This window comes from Fundulus heteroclitus, chromosome 6 (genome assembly GCF_011125445.2).
Source record: "Fundulus heteroclitus isolate FHET01 chromosome 6, MU-UCD_Fhet_4.1, whole genome shotgun sequence".
NCBI classification, from domain to species: Eukaryota; Metazoa; Chordata; class Actinopteri; order Cyprinodontiformes; family Fundulidae; genus Fundulus; species Fundulus heteroclitus.
Window position 1 is genome coordinate 3,959,590 of NC_046366.1, and position 17,617 is coordinate 3,977,206.

A 17,617-nucleotide genomic window follows, 5' to 3' on the forward strand; every position below is an offset into this window, starting at 1 on the left:
CTTCTCCAGGAGTGAATGCTGCTTGTCGGGACTTTGATGCAATCAACTGGTTCCCTTATATGGGAAATTTTTGACAAATCTGTATAATATGATTGATTTGACTTTGTAAAGTGCCTCAAGATGACATGTTTAATGAATTGGTGCTATATAAATAAAATTTAATTGAATTGAATTATACAGAACAAACAGCCAGGGATCCATCACCATTTGCTTTTTTTCCCCAGGATAAAAAAAAAATCCCAATCTACTAAACAAATTCCTATGACTATCTTGCATTCGCAAGCAAAGGCTGAAAAAAAGAACGACTAAAAGTTATGATGGAGCGATTAAGTCCGTGGGCCAGAATCTATAGGACATCTCCTTAAGAACTTTCGCATGAACTGTCAGGGGGCAACTTTCTTCCACCGGGATAAATTGCTATACATAGTGATCTCAAACCACCAATGTTCCCACGTTTTTACTTGCACATTAATAAGTTATAGCTGATAAAAAATCTAAACTGTTGCGCTCCGGTCCAAGAGGTCACGTGATTCGATTTTTGCTGCTATGCCAATCAGATCGCTGTATTGTCAGCTGAGCGCGTTCAACCACGTCATCATGGCTGCGCCCGTAAAGGTTGTAAGCATTTGTTTCCAGACGAAGAAAGCCCAATAATAGCATTTTCTGGTGCCAGTTGGCAAAGATCTTTATGGCAAGGAAAAATAAATAGCCCAGACCAAAGCCATAGAGAGAAAGAGTTGCAACACTCCCATTGGACTCCGTTGTACGCTTTTTGCCGCCTACTTTCGGGGTATGCAGCCTCACGTAGTTCCAAAAAACCATTCTATGGCGTTGGACATTATTCAATTCAATTCAATTCAATTTTATTTATATAGCGCCAAATCATGAAACATGTCATCTCAAGGCACTTTACAAAGTCAAGTTCAATCATATTATACAGATTGGGTCAGATTATACAGATTGGTCAAAAATGTCCTATATAAGGAAACCAGTTGATTGCATCAAAGTCCCGACAAGCAGCATTCACTCCTGGGGAACCATAGAGCCACAGGAAGAGTCATCTGCATTGTACATGGCTTTGCTGCAATCCCTCATACTGAGCAAGCATGAAGCGACAGTGGGAAGAAAAACCACCCATTAACGGGAAAAAAAAAACCTCCTGCAGAACCGGGCTCAGTATGAACGGTGATCTGCCTCGACCGACTGGGGTTACAGAAGACAGAACAGAGACACAACAAGAGAAACAAAAAAGCACAGAAGCACACATTGATCTAGTAATCTGTTCTACATTAGATGGTAGTAGCGGGTGAGCCGTCTTCTCTGGATGATGTCACAGTTAACAGAACGCCAAACCAGGTGTACCTACTATGAAGAGAAAAGAGAGAGAACAGAAAGTTAAAGCAGAAATGACAACACATAATGCATAATTGAAGAACAGTAGAACTCAATATAGTGAGAAAATTAGATCCTGATATACTCCAGTAACCTAAGCCTATAGCAGTAAAACTATAAAGGTAGCTGAGAGTAACATGAGTCACTAGTTATAATTTTTGTCAAAAAGAAAAGTTTTAAGCCTAGTCTTAAAAGTAGACAGGGTGTCTGCCTCACGGACCAAAACTGGGAGTTGGTTCCACAGGAGAGGAGCCTGATAGCTAAAGGATCTGCCTCCCATTCTACTTTTAGAGACTCTAGGAACCACCAGCAGACCTGCGGTCTGAGAGCGAAGTGCTCTGTTAGGAACATACGGGGTAATCAGAGCTCTGATATATGATGGAGTTTGATTATGAAGGGCTTTATACGTTAGAAGAAGAATTTTAAATTCTATTCTTGATTTAACAGGAAGCCAATGAAGGGAAGCTAAAATTGGAGAAATATGATCCCTCTTGTTGATTTTCATCAGAACTCTTGCTGCAGCATTTTGGATCAGCTGAAGGCTTTGAACTGCATTTTGTGGAATTCCTGATAGTAAAGAATTACAATAGTCCAGCCTTGAAGTAACAAATGCATGGACCAGTTTTTCAGCATCACTCCTGGACAGAATGTTTCTAATTTTGGCGATATTCCGGAGGTGAAAAAAGGAAACTCTGGAAACCTGTTTAATATGGGATTTAAATGACATGTCTTGGTCAAAAATAACACCAAGATTTTTTACTTTATTACCAGAGGCCAGGTTAATGCCACCCAGATTAAGTGATTGGTTAAGAAGTTTATTTTTTGAGGACTCTGGCCCAAAGATTAAAACTTCGGTCTTGTCAGAATTTAGATGCAGGAAATTTAAAGTCATCCAGCTTTTGATGTCATCAAGACATGACTGCAGTCAAAGTAATTGATTGGATTCATCAGGATTTATGGATAAATATAGCTGAGTATCATCAGCATAACAGTGGAAATTAATCCCATGCTGTCTGATAATTTTGCCTATCGGAAGCATATATATAGTAAAGAGAATTGGTCCAAGGACTGAACCCTGTGGTACTCCACAGGTGACCCTAGAGTTTGAGGAAGATTTAGTATTAACATGAACAAATTGGAATCTGTCTGACAGATAAGATTTAAACCAGCCTAATGCTTTCCCCTTAATCCCTACAGTATGTTCAAGTCTTTGTAGGAGAATATTGTGATCAACTGTATCAAACGCAGCACTGAGATCTAACAGGACAAGTATAGACACAAGTCCATTATCTGAGGCCATGAGAATATCATTAGTGACCTTCACCAGAGCTGTTTCAGTGCTATGATGAGCTCTGAAGCCTGACTGAAACTCCTCAAGTAGGTTATTACTTTGTAAATGTTCACAAAGTTGATTAGCAACTACTTTCTCAAGAATTTTAGATAAGAAAAGAAGATTAGATATAGGTCTGTAATTTACTAACTCATCTTGATCAAGAGAAGGTTTCTTAAGTAAAGGTTTAATAACAGCTACTTTCAAAACCTGTGGTACATATCCATTTACTAAGGATAGATTAATCATGTCTAAAATAGTGCCACTGATCAAAGGGAATATGTCCTTAAACAACTTGGTTGGGATTGGGTCTAACATACAGGTAGAAGGTTTAGATGAAGCTAAAATTTTAGATAGCTCAGAAAGCTCTACTGCTTCTAAACAGTTCAAACACTGCGCAGATTCTAAAGATTCCTCCAATGCTGCCTCACTTACTGAGGACGAGGTAATCATGTTTGGGAGGATGCCAATTATTTTATTTTTAATGGCATCAATTTTATTTATGAAGAATCCCATAAAATCATTACTACTGAGAGCTAAGGGAATGGATGGATCAACAGAGCTGTGGCTCTGGGTAAGTTTGGCAACTGTACTAAAGAGAAATCTAGGATTATTTTTATTCTCTTCAATTAATGATGAAAAATATGCTGCTCTAACTCTGCGGAGGGTCTTGTTATACAACAATAGTCTGTCCCTCCAGATTAAGTAGGATTCCTCTTGGTGTGTAGAGCGCCATTTTCTCTCCAATTTCCTAACATTGTGCTTCAAGGAACTTCCATTGCTGACTGTCGAGTAACTTCTGAGGTAAGTTGATTAAATAGCTACCTGTTTTGAATTGTCAACTGTCTATATTGTATCATAGGCCATTTATGATGCATATACTGATCTTTTGTTGTATGTACACAGCGTAATTATATATATATATATATATATATATATATATATATATATATATATTTTTTTTAACTAGCAGGCAATCGACCGATTGCCTGCTAGTTAAAACGTTGTGGTCTGGGGGTGACCACTTATCAGAAGTGAGCTAGCTGCTAGGCGAATGCTGAATGGACCACGGCAGACCTTACGCTACCACGAAGGTAAGCTAATGGCTGAATCGGAATTTATAAGCAAAATCACAGTAATCAACAATACAGCCCAGTCACGATAAAATGAAAATCATGAGACATTTGTCATCACATGAATTATATGGAAAAGAAAACTTAAGTTAGAGCCGTTCTAGCCTGTACTCCTGTCCATACGAACATGAACATAAGCTTTTCCCTCCAAAAATGTAAAACGTATCTAAGTAATATACAGCTTTTAGTTGTCACCCTGCCTCTCAAAATGGAAAACTGACATTAACAAATAGGTTATCATGCAATAACAGCTGAAAAAGTAGTAGGGTGTATGTTTATATATATATTTACCGTTAAATAACGCAATCGCTGCTGTCTGTCCCATAGAAAAACATGACAGCCAGCGTATGTTTTGGAACTATAGCGGTTTACACGAACCACGTGACTGCCCTGGCGGTGACATCAAAGAGTGTCGCAACTCTTTCTCTCCATGGCTTTGGCCCAGACCATCCATCATTCATTTTCTAACACGCTTATCCCTGCTGGGATCGTGAGGAGTACCGGTGCCGATCTCCAGCTGTCAATGGGCTAGAGGTGGGGTATAAACTGGACAGGTCGCCAGTTCATAGCAGGGCAGAAATAGCCCAGACTTTGGCCCAATTTACTGTGATATCACCAAGACCTGCTGCGCTAGGATAGCACAGGCGACAGGTGTCGTGCCAAACGACTTATCCCCGCCAGAATTTGTATTCCCTGTGTCGGGAGTGCATTCAGCTGGAAGAATGAATCCAGTCAACTCTGCCTCATTTCCAACCTATTAGGAGTGAAAATGAAGATGTTTTACTTTTCTTAATGAAATATAGCAATGGTGTTGTTACATTATCGTTCAGTTAGTGTGAAAAAAATTAAAATGTAACACTTGTTAGTGCGATCATCAAGGATTGCTATGTCGTTTAAAACTCAATAGATCACTCAATATAACACGTTATGAGAAAGAAAACGGCTCTGTGGTCATTTCCACATGTGTCACAAAAATATTAGCTTTATGTTATTAGATTGTCGCATGTCTGTCTGCTGAAACCAAAAATCCACCTTCCTGAGTCCATCACAGCTGTCTGCTGGTTCTCTTTTTTGGTAGCTAAACCTGCATGAATAGATCATATAAAGCGGATTTCACATGTGATCACTGAATCAAGGTACAGCCAAAATGATCAGATCTAATATGATTTTAATTCAACCAAGAACCATATAGAGATATTAACCATATTAAGAAAACAAGATATGTCGCTTTTAAAAATAGAACAATGTATTAGGAGTTTAAAAAAATCAATTCCATTTTATTAGAATGTGATGTTTAAAAATATTTAGACTTCACAAAGCTGGAGGTTAAAAGTTTTATTGATTTCAAACACTCCCCTGACGCAGGGGATACAAATTCTGGCGGGGATAAGTTGTTTGGCACAACGACACCTGTTGCCTGTGCTATCCTAGCGCAGCAGGTCTTGGTGATATCACAGTAAATTGGGCAAAAGTCTGGACTATTTCTGCCCTGCGATGGACTGCCGACCTGTCCAGGTTGTACCCCGCCTCTCGCCCTTTGACAGCTGGAGATAGACACCTCACGATCCCAGCAGGGATAAACGTGTCGGAAAATAGATGGATAGGGACGACGTGGCACAGAGGTTAGGGAGTTCGTCTTGCAATTGGTGGGTTGCCAGTTTGATCCCCCGCTCTGACTGTCTCTGTCGTTGTGTCCTTGGGCAAGACACTTCACCTGCATTGCCTGCTGGCGGTGGTCAGAGGGCCCAGTGGCGCCGGTGCATGGCAGCCTCACCTCTGTCAGTCTGCCCTAGGGCAGCTGTGGCTACTAACATAGCTCACCACCGTCAGGGTGTGAATGTGTGTGTGAATGGGTGAATGACTGAACTGTAGTGTGAAGCGCTTTGGAGGTTGTCAAGACTTGTTAAAGCGCTATACAAGTACAAGCCATTTACCATGGATGGATGGACTGGGCTATTTCTTTTTCTCTTCCTTTTTCCTTCCCCTTGTATGCATCTGTTCCCATAAACAGATGCATACAACACCTTACGGGTGCAGCCATGATGAACTGGTTGAACTCGCACGGCTGACAATACGCCGATCTGATTGGCTGAGGAGCAAAACTCCAATCACATGACCTTTTAGACCAGAGTGCAAAATTTATACTTCTTATCAGCTATAACTTATTAATGTGCAAGCGAAAACATGGGAACATTGGTGTTTTGAGATCACTGCTATGTGTAGCAACTGATCCAAGTGCAAGAAAGTTCAAACGAAAGTTCTTAAGGAGACGTCCTACAGATTCTGGCCCACGGACTAAAGAGGTCAAAAGCGAACTACTTCTAGAGGTTTCCTGATTTTATTCTTTGGCATTTAAGAGATTTGTTTGTTCTTTAGTAATTTACTTAACTTTTAAATGTTACAAGCATTAAATTGCTTGTTTTAAGCTGTCTGATTACATAATTAAGATCCCACTTAAATGCAAACAATGGGGTACCGCGCGCGAGCTATTTTTAGAAACACAACGTCACGATGACGTCACATCACGTGGTACGCAGTGGGGCAAACTCCGGAAACCCGCCGCTGTTTCGCTGTAAAAGAGACGCGGGTTAGCCTAGGTTTTACTCGTTAAAACGACTGCTTTTTCCAAATCTAAAACCATGGTTTTTAAACATTGTTGCTATGGAACGTGCAACAGCGACTCGAGTTACGCTGATCGGCCGCATATGAAGGATGTTTTCTTCAAGACTGCCAAGGAGAAATGTGCGCTTGGTACACCGGTGCGGCCGGCCTACACAACAGTTCAACCCGGAAAAAGTTACCAAATTCACGTACATATGTAGCAAGCATTTTGTCGGAGGAAAGGGCACAACCGAAGAACATCCTGACCCACTTCCAGCGACATCAAGTCAAGGTAAGAGTATTTTGGTGGCCGACATGTTAATAAAGTAGCGCCTGCTACCATGACAGCATATAGGCTATCATGGTAGCAGGCGCTAACATGATAGCCTGCTACCAGGATAGCTTACTCAAAAACATTTCAAATGAGACAAACATTAAACATATACCCATTCCTGGACGGTGATTGCAAACAACAACAAAAAAAAAAAACGGCCGACGCTGCCATGATCGCCGCGCAGGAAAAAAAACAGCTTACCGTTCATCAACTCGGCCAGTTTTTCGGTCTTTTTAAACCCTCGAACCTCAAGCCATCGTTTGAGCTGAAGGTTGGTGTGTTCTTCGACAGTGCAACCAGTAAACCGTGTGCCTGGGACATCGTCTTGGGAAAGTTTAACGGCTGTAAAGTCGGTCATATCGCTGGTTCTGTTGCGCTTGTAATAGCTGGGTAATCCGTGCGTTCTCTCCTGTATGCCCTACCTAAAGCCGGGCGTACACTGTACGAGTTTTTCCCCTTTTCGGGCCGATTCTTCAGTCGTGCCAGCATTTTTTGAATCGGGCCGAATTTCAGCTTGATCGCAGAGGGGGGGAGGAGGGGGGACTGGCTTCTCACGACTACCTCCCGACCAGGAATCGGACGATCGGTGAAAATCAAACATGTTTGAAATTCAGTCGGCTGTCGTGAGGTTTTCGTGAGCGCATCCTGCTGTTCAAGCAGAGCTACGAGGGAGCGCCCTCCCCTCCTCTCCGTCCCCGCCAGCGGAGGGAGGGAAGCGGGCGTCCCTGAAGCGACCTCCGGCCGGTGTTGGGGAGGGCAAGCCGTCCGGTCCGCGCAACGCGCTGGCCGCCTGTTTCGGCACTCCTCCGCTCAAGGGTGGGGGGGGGGGGGGGTGCGGGCCGGGCGCCCTGCTGTGCCGCGCGGCCGCCGATGCGTCTCGTCTCTCCTCTCTCTCCCCTCCGTTCCCCCGACGCCCGGTGCCTCCTGCGGGCCTCGCCAGAGCTGGGCTCGAACCCCTGCTCTGGGTCCCTGTCACCTACCGTCGCTCACCTGCCTCTGCCACCACAGCGAGCGTACAGTGTGAGCAGTCCGGTCTCGTCCGAGCGTCGCACCGCACAGATCGTGAGTGGTGAACTTTTTAAACCCCGCGGTTCCGTCGCACAGTTTGAGATGTATATAAGTACCACGACTGAAAAACTCGTACAGTGTACGCCCGGCTTAAGCGGCAAAAGGGGCGTTGCTCTTGAGACGGTGACGTCACGTGCGCGGTACCCCATTGATGTCCATTTTAATTATTTTTGTGTATTTCCTGAGTGTGCCTTTTTTAAGACTGTGAAAAGACAGTAAAAGTGATATTTTCAAATTTGCTTGTCAACTTTAGCATTTTGTTTTTACAGAAACAAGGTGGGCCACCCTGGCGGCACCTACTAGGATTAGCCAGTTTTCTAGGGAAACCCTGAACATGAACAGTTTGGTCTGATTTAATTTCAGACAGTGAGAAAAAATAAGGGCCGTGTACCTTCTACAGTGAGTATAAACATCTGGTTTCAAATGTAATTTCAGAAATGCAAAAGATACGTGGAAATTTAAGTTTACATTTTGTTTTAAATGCAAGTTAAAACATTTTAATTATAACCTTATGCCCCTCCCACTCTGTTTTAAAACCATGTCCTGAGCGCTTCCTTTAGCAAAACTCAAAGCTGCTTTGGTTCTCACCGATTTGGTTGTTCATCTTAAACATGATGTCAAGCTGCAGGATGACCAATATGAACTGGAACCAGGGGCTCATCTCGTTGCCGGGCATAGGAATGTGCACCGCAAACACAATGTTGTTAGCTTCGATCCTCTTTGCCATGGCCTCCTCGAAGTTTTGGAGTTTTTCACACTGTTGTGGACCCCAAGGCATTAACCACTTGCTTTCTTGTCGGTGCTTGATTCCGTCCACACACTTTGTTGCCAGGTATTGGACTGCACTGGCGGGCACGGTAGCTGTGACACAGATATGTTGGGGAGAAACATTAGGAGAAATGTTGCAGTAAAATACTTCAGAAAAGTGTTTCAGTGCCCCACAGTGAGATCGTGCTTTACCCTAAAACCTTTTAAACTACATAAAAAGTTTGAATAAAATCAGTAAACAAAAAAGGTTGGGTCTCATGAGCGGCAACATTTTCCAAACAACTTTTAGCCATTTTAAAGGCAATACTTAACAGACAGCATTGCTCACACTAAGAGGCGGGGCTTGGGGGCGGGGGGGGGGGGGGGGGGGGGGGGGGGGGGGGGTTCTGCACACTCACCAGCACTACTAGAAGTATTTATCTATCGAGATTAATGGAATTCACAAGACTTAGACTTTACTTTCATTCAACTGCACATTCCCAATGTACATTTGAGCAAAATTTAATTACAAGGAGAGTAAAAAACAGAAGACAAGAGAGACATAATGTAGTGGCAAAACAAAAAGTAAATGTTAGATTTACAGAAAAGTTATGTCTAAGACAATACGAATAGTGTAAGTTTTTGTAGCAGCAGGATCAATGCCTGTGCTCCACCCACATGCGTCACGCGCTGCGCGTAGGGCACCAAACAAAGTCAGGAGTTGAGAAATGGAAATGAACCTGAAAAATGTGAACTTTGGCAGAAAAAAAAAAAGAGAAAATTTTCCTTTTTAGACGCGATCAACACACATACTTCTATAGTTTCTGGACCTCGCTGTAAACAACATTTCATCTTGTGTGTCAGCTGTTTCTCCCTTTTCTTAAGACAGGGGGAGGCTGCCCCACTCTGTCCTGCCTCCTGTCCCCTCCTCCGCGGCAAGAGAAACAGAAAGAATCTTTGGAGTTTTTCCATCTTGTCCTGGTCCTGTCTCAGTCGTGAGGACCCGAACCAAAAATGGCTCGATGGAGTCCTCACCAGGACTTTTTGTACAAGACTACGGTGGATGGCTGGTGGCGACAAAGGCTGGTGGTTTTGCTGCTTCTCTGGATGCTCAGACCAGGGCCCCATTCTTCGTACGTTGCTTAAAACATCCAAGATCAAATGACACATCCAAGATGATTTCATCCGGCTAATCATGATCCGGCTAATTGGGTTCTTCCAACGCACCTGTTGTTTATGATTAGTATGGCTGGATTGAGTTATCTGAGATAACTGCGCGTTCATGCGTTTGTTTAAAAGGGGAAATGTATTGATAGTAGAAACAATGATCAGCAGCGCTGCTATTGGCTGTTCAGCATGGTGTTATGTGCTTTGGGCACACAATTTTGTTGATTTGTTTTTTTTTTTTTAGATTGTTTTGTATTGGACTTTAGTTGAGTGGTTTTGTTGAGAGATTTTAGCATTAGATAATTTTTATTTTGTTTGGTAATTGGATTACATTAGTTGTGGTGCTATTGGTCCGCCTATAAATAGGCTGGGTCTCAACATATTGGAGCCCCCGCCCTTCCACTTGTCACCACCACCAAGGATGTGTCCTGATTGCAGTGCTCGGACGTCTTCTGGAGCTGTATGACCCAGCTGATGGTGACAGCTGACGACTCCAGGCGGCCATGCGGTATTTTTGTTAGCTTTTTGTTTGTTTGCTGTTTTGATGATTTTGGCCTGGTGGGACCGGTTGTCCTGTTTTCGGTTCCTACTTTGCAATAGTTTGTTTTGCTTTAGTCTGCTTATAGTGGAGGCTTCGACGGCCCTGTATAGGGTTGGCCCTCTGCTATAGCATTCTGTTCTTTTGATCGGCTTACCAGGTCCAACTTTCTGTTAATACTTTGGACAGTTATGTTTTTTTCTATTTTCTCTCTCCTTTTTTTTGGACACAGAGAAACCGAGGGTATTTAAACTCTCTCTCTCTTTTTTTCCCTCTCCCTCCACAGAGAAGCAAAGCAGCTGGAAATAAGAAGTCTAAGAGAGGTTTTGAAAATAAAATATTTTTGTTAACCCTCATTCCTGTCTACGTGTCCTTAAATATGTTGGCCCCTTTCTGGGACGTAACACATGGCCAAAGAACACGCAGTTTTTCTCCCAAGCAGAACACGAGCTTTTAACGGAAGGTTATGCTGAATTTGAGTAATTAATTAAAACGACAGGTAACACCTCAAAGTCTACTAAAGCCAGGAGAGAGGGCTGGAAAAAAGTAGCAGACAAATTAATGCGTAAATACTGTCCATGATAGATGTTTCTATCACTTAATACAGTATACCCACAAGAACATGGGGACAAGTAAAACTGAAATACAAGAATATTCTACAACATGGTAGCCTTTAATTATTACACTTTATTTTAAAAAGGCACTTGTTATGTCAAGAGATCCAAATTTCGGTGTCATTCCTTAGACACTGGAAGTAAAGTACACGTGCAAACTGGGAATTTTAACAAAAAAATTATCTATAAAAAATGAAAATCTTCCTTTTCCAAGTCATGCACAGTTTACACGGTAAAACTGTATTGCTCCGTGTCTAGATAATCCATCCATAGTTTTATAGTTTATAATACAATATACGGCTCGACAGGAAGCAAGCCTTTCAAAGTAAAACTAAACTTTACAACAAATCTTCTTACTGAATATGATAAAAATAAAAAGCAAACCATCATAAAAATAACTTAAATATTTTCCATTTATGGCTCTAACACAACTTTTTCCTCTTTAAAAGCCACTGTTAAATGATGTTTGTTTGTTTATAACAGCCACCAAGAAAAATCTCTCTACAATTACACTGTCGCGCTGCGCTAAAGGATCCTGTCTATTGCGCAATACGCGATTAATTCGAAAAACTCTGCAAATTATTCTTGCACCTTCCGCAACAGGTTGCTGTCGTAAAAATGGACATGGCTACGACAGACTTCCCTATCTCCTCCACTTATAAAGCTGCGATCAAATCCTGTTTACATGAAATAAGCCTGCTCTCGAGCAGGCTTAAGCTTGCACACATGTTGCTATGACAACAAGTCCAGGATGAGTTTCGAAGAACCGAACGATCCAAGATCATGCCAAATCATCAACAATCAAATCCAGCTAACTGAGTTAGCGACGTACGAAGAACGGACCCCAGAGCTCAGAGAGAGCTGTTTGTCAAGCATCAGCTTATGTTGTCTGGGAGGTTGAAGCATGTTCAAGAGTTTTACTGACCTTTCTATGTTGCATATGTCTATGTCTAATTTCAGCAGGGTGACTGGCAAGGTTCTCGCGCCCATAGCCGAACCGACATAAACATGGCAGCGCAGGAGGACGCACGCGTAGCTGCTACTATCACACCTGTTTTCTCAGAATCCACCATTTCCCTTTTGAAAGAAAAGCAGCAAGAAGTTCCTTGACCAGCATTTTCATTCGATACCGTGGTTGTCCACAAAAAAAAAAAAAAACTTTTGGTAGGCGAACCCTAGGTGTCGCTTCAACCAATCAGCTTGGAAAGTTCTGTTGAATGTCCCTCTTTTCCCCGAATGGATTTGATGATGGGAGCAGTCCCAGATTGATATTGTGCAGAATGGAGGGTGTTACACATTATCAATCCGGCTGGCCAGGCTCTTGTATCATCTCTTTTTAATCCACATTCAGAATGAGATGATCGTTTGTCAGGTAGTCTCTGATCCAGGCGATGGTTGAAGCCTCCACCTGAGTCTTCTAGAGCTTTTGACAAAGCAAGTCAGCAGGCTGAACTGTGCTAAATGCACCAGAGAAATCAAAGAACAGGATCTTCACAGTGCTGTCTGCCTTGTCTATATGACAGTGGGTTTGTTGAAGCAGGTGTATGATGGTAGCTTACTGTGCACCTCCTTGCTGTTGCTCATCTTCACTTTAAGTTGCTTCCTTATATGCTGCAATAATTCCCCGTCTCCCTTCCTGAAGGCTCTTTTTCCCCCTCAGTCAGATCTCTGGTGATCCAGGGTTTGGGTTTGGGGAAACATCTCATGTTCTGGTGGGGATTGTGCTGTCCACACAGACGTTTATATAGCCAGTCACACACTCAGTCATGGCATCAATGTCCTCTCCATGTGACTGGCGCAGTGCATATCAGTCTGTTGCCTCAAATCAACCCTTAAGAGCTTCTTTGACTTCCTGTGACCATCTTTTTACAGTTCACTTTCAGAGGCAACCTGCACTAAAAAGAGGCTTATATTCAGAATAGAGGAAAAACAACAGATCAGTGGCTTGTCCGCAGGGATCTGGTCTGGAACGATGTGGTCTGATGATTGTGACCGGAGACGTTAAAGCTTGGGGTTCTAAAATCACGCCTGACCCATCTCCTTCAAAAACATGCGAGCAGCTGCACTCAGGGAGGAGACGGCTTTACTCTCCCCTGGTTAATCAAGGTCAGTCCTTGTCCTACTATCAATCTATTGTATTTTTAAAAAGAAAAATAGAAACCTTGTAGAGCCCGGGCACCAAAACTGGCTCTAGCCCAGGGCCCAGGTCCAGCTAAATCCGGCCCTGCCCGCAGAGACAAGAAGGCAATACAAAGTGCTTTACATGATTAAGATATAGCAAAATAATAAAATGTAGATAGAAAATAGAATAAAAGCAAGTAGGGATAGAATGTAGTAACAAAAAAGAACATTAAAAACAGTAAAACTGTTTAACTAGAACAGTCAAAGGCAATTTTAAACAGATGTGTTTTTAATCTTGATTTAAAAGAACTCAGGCTTTCCGCACTTTTACAGTTTTCTGGAAGTTTGTTCCAGATAAGCGGAGCATAGGAACTAAATGCTGCTTCTCCATGTTTGGTTCTGGTTCTAGGTATGCAGAGTAGGCTGGAGCCAGAAGACCTTAAACCGGTTATGAAGCGTCCGTCAGTTTGACTTAACCTTACGTATATATATATATATATATATAGCAAAATATGAACAAATAAATATACCACCGATTTTTTTTTTTTAAATTCACATTTAAGAGAAAATCGTAAAAGATTCTGATCACTTTTCAAGCGCCCTCCAACCCGGAAGTCGTGACGTCAGAACGGGAGCGTTCATCTCAACATGGCGGATTACTGCACTACACGCGATAGCCAAAACGAGAAGTCTGAAAGCGAAATTTCGACTTCAACCGAGCGATTCCTACCAGGAGACCATTCTGATGTATCGGAGGAAGAATATTTGTGTCTGAAACCTCACATGTTCGACCCAGACGTTTCAGATGAAGAGAAGGCAGCGGACGAACAACAGCGAGTCGGACAAGGAGTGGAGATTAGATGAATGGTAGGACAAGTTATTTCTTTTAACTACGCAGTTCAAATATTTTTCGTATGTTGACATCATTTTCTTTTAGGCACATTCGATATTTAATGGCTAAAATGCCGGTGTTGTGCGAAATTCAATTCCCCTGTGAAAATCTACCCCCACCCCCCTTTGTCGGGAGCGCGCATTGCAGCCGTTTTCACAGCGCTTATAATTGATTTTTCGGTAAAACAACGCATATAATCATATCAAGGTTGTAACATTAGTTTAATCGGCAGCTGTTTACATTATTATAAAATAAAAATAAATAAACGAGGTTGTCTTGCGCTGTTTTGTGTTATTTTAAACGCCAAGATAATCTGTCTTTTTGTCACTTTTATTGAGCCGACGTGACTTTCTCCACTGTGAGATCAATAAAGTCTATCTTATCTTAAATGAAAAGATGAGGACAAAATTTAGCACTAAAATGAATGAGCATTTATTCACAACTAAAAATTAATTTATGCCATGACCTAGTTAGGCCCAATGATGAGGTGCTACTTATCATAAAGAATCACTTGACAACAATTTATAAACAGTATCGGTACATGTAATAATATTTAGCCTACCTACATACTAGTATAACAAGTCAAAAATAATAATATATCAAAAATATACACTGAGTAATATTGAGGCCTAAATATTTCCTGAAATGTAAATCCATTTCCAACTTACCATAAATGCATTAATAGTGAATTTAGCAAATCAGTTATGGTGTGTAATTCATATACAAATATACAATTAATCAATCTTATTTTTTAGGTGTTCCTGTTCTCACTGCCAATAATGGATTTTGTGAGAGAGTGCATCTGTTGCCAGAAAATCGACTTGGTTGTTGCTAAGATGGAAGAAGCCAGAGGAGATGGATGGAGAAATCCCTGACACAGACCATCCTGGCATGGAAGCGGTGTGTCTAAATGTTTGGACATCGCAGGTTGCTTGGTCCCAATACAAGCAACAGCATAGGCATATAGCCTATAGACAATTTGTGAGACGGTGTTGGGACTATTTAGGCAAAGATACCAGGGCTGTGATCCCCTCGTGTGCAGTCAGCTGGATAAGGGCCCACTTCCCACCCCCAGGACATGAAGATGACTTTACCTTTTAGAAGTCACCTGTTGGCAGTTAAAAGACATACCCAAGCTGAAAGAATAAAATCTAAAACATGCATGTAAACAAAATTAAGTACTAATAAAATTATTTCATGGTCTTTTTGAAAATCGACTGAATGAGAGATTGATGGCATCATCTTTTGTTGTTTTCACAAATGAACTTGTCAGTGATGGGGGGCTCTGATGCTGCATCAACCTGCTTAGTTTTTTTATTTTCTCCAGCTCTGCTAGCAGCATCTAAACAAAAAGCAGCAGTGTGTAAAATTTCTCATAACAATTTTCTTCGATTGCTGGGGTGCATTTACACACAAGTGAGTAAACAGATACAGGAAAGTAAAAGACAACACATGTAGACATAGATACATGAAAATAAAAAGACAAAGAGTGAAGCAACTAGTAAAGCAGTGGTGATTCCTGACAAAGATTATTTCAAAAAGAACATCTAATTATCTCTATATATGCAGTAGAATTATATGTGCTATATTATTAGCTTGACAATGGGTGGAGGATACTAATATAAATAAAATAATTTGTAGTGATTATCTGCATGGAGTATTCAAAAGGGATGTACAAATAATCATCAAAATATATTATGAGGTTATGTCTGTTTATCATAGAAAAAGTGAACAAAATAAAAATTTAATATTATTTTGCACTCCTGCTCATAGGTATTTTGGGTAATGAAAGAGCAGATAGGTTGGCTAAGGAGGCTATTAAAAAAAGAATATATTGACATGCCAATAAAGTTATCCAAATCTGAAGGCAAAAGTATAGTTTGGAGAGAAAGCAAGAAGATATGGAAAGGTAGGTGAGATAATTAAATAAATGGAAGGCACTTATATAGGATACAAAATACAATTGATGTAGTAAGGATTAGAGGAATAAACAGGAGGGAGGAAATAATTATAAACAGAATAAGAACCGGTCACAGTTTTGTTTTAAATGGAACTCTTTGTAAAATGGGGAAACGTCATACTGGTTTTTGTAGTTGGTGTCATGATGTAGAAACAATAGAACATGCTTTTATTAATTGTAGAAGATATGTAAATCAAAGATTATTAAAAACGGAATTAGGTTTGAATAGAAATTTAAAATTGAGAATGTGGTTTATAAGCTAAATAGTATTTAGAGGAAAAAGATTCTTCGGTTTTAAAAAAAGTACTGGGATCAGCGAATTTGAGGAATAGATATTAGGATCCAATAGATGGCAGTAGTACAACAATAATGGATGCAAGCTGCCGTTAAACTCTAAAGAGGAAGAACAGCGGACGTGAAGAGCAAAAGACCGAGGCAGTCTTTAAAAGGACGAGCCACAAACGGGCTCTAAGTGTGTCTTTTGGCCACTCATGCAATCTTCCATCCTCATGAGAACAGTACATAGCGACACAACGACGAGGCATCTTGTAAAAAAAAAAAAAAAACTTGAAAGCAAAACAACCTTATCCATTTAGTACTCAGACAGTATAGCGGAGGCCGGCTTCCAGGTTTGCGACTCATGGTGTGACGTCACTGGGAAAGTCCGCCGAGCGAGATCGTTTTGATTCCATGGATTTTAAGAACGAAAAAAACGAGAGATGCGGGTAGGAGACCGAAAAAAAATTATCAGAAGTAATGAATAACTATGTGGACATCATCTGTGAGAAAAATCTCGCTGATCTGCCACTTCAACTATTAACGCTTTCATAACCGGTTAATTGGTCTGGAGGGTTGATACACTGATAACAAGTCTGTGATGTATTTAGGTGCTAAGCCATTCAGGGATTTATAGACTAAACTTCGCTTTCTGTCTCCATTTTGGCCGTCCGTGTTTCAACAGGCGAGCCTTAGCTAGGCGGCAGACAAAGTGAAGGATGAAGGAGGAAAACTTACCAATTAACCCGCCGACCATGAAGGCGAGCGCCTGAAACAAAAGCAGAGTAACTCCCACTATCACCAACTTTTTGGTGCTCATGTTCTCGATGATAGCCCCCGCCATGGCGAAAGAAGCGATGCGTTTAAGGAGGGGGAAAAAGAAACAAGTGAGCGAGAAACAAATGTCAGTGCGGTGGGGGGAAAAGAAGGGGGCAGAAAAGGCTGCATCCACGACAAGCTGGTCTGCGCTGGGCCCCCTCCGCCGCTCTGCTCCTGCCTTTCAACTTGGAAGGAGGAGGAGGGGGAAAGGCAGGAATCACATGACCGAGCAGCGCCGTGCTGCTTTATCCCCAAACAGCAACACACACCATGCCGGGGGAGGATGTGTGGAGCGCCGCCGCATCGCAATGGAGGCTGTTAATGCAGGTTACGGTGCTGCCAGATGCCTGGAATAGCGCCCCCGTTGTCCGAGGACAGCCTGCGGGGTTATTTACAGGCAGCCGAGGGGCCCCATCCCACCTACAGAGTTCAATAGACTCTCCGTGGACAGCTATTCTTTATGCACCTTAAGAATAAAGGATGGCCTTTTTACACATTTAATTCCAATATTATGAGCTCATCTTTAATCTAGTTTGGAAACAAAGCTTTGTTTTTTTTTTCGTTTGGTTTTTTGGACAGATTTAGAGCCATGCAGACTGATAAATTTTATAATTTCATGTTCTTT

General features: G+C 41.7%; 1 protein-coding gene across 4 annotated transcripts in view; it reads right to left on the bottom strand.

Annotated features, from left to right (window-relative positions):
- LOC105919238 (protein wntless homolog) overlaps positions 1-17,310 on the bottom strand; it is a 49,935-nt gene extending 32,625 nt beyond the window's left edge. For 2 of the 4 annotated variants that reach the window (XR_004931186.1, XR_004931187.1), the window contains exons 1-2: positions 16,912-17,310; positions 8,447-8,719 (exon numbers count right to left, since the gene is read on the bottom strand). Coding sequence is in view for 1 of the 4 variants with exons in the window: in XM_036137883.1 (XP_035993776.1) it covers positions 8,447-8,719; positions 16,912-17,017 (379 nt within the window). In the remaining 3 variants the exon portion in view is untranslated. The remainder of the gene's footprint in view (positions 1-8,446; positions 8,720-16,911) is intronic. The other 2 variants (XR_004931185.1, XM_036137883.1) reach the window with 2 other exon arrangements.
- Between the last annotated feature and the right edge of the window lie 307 nt (positions 17,311-17,617).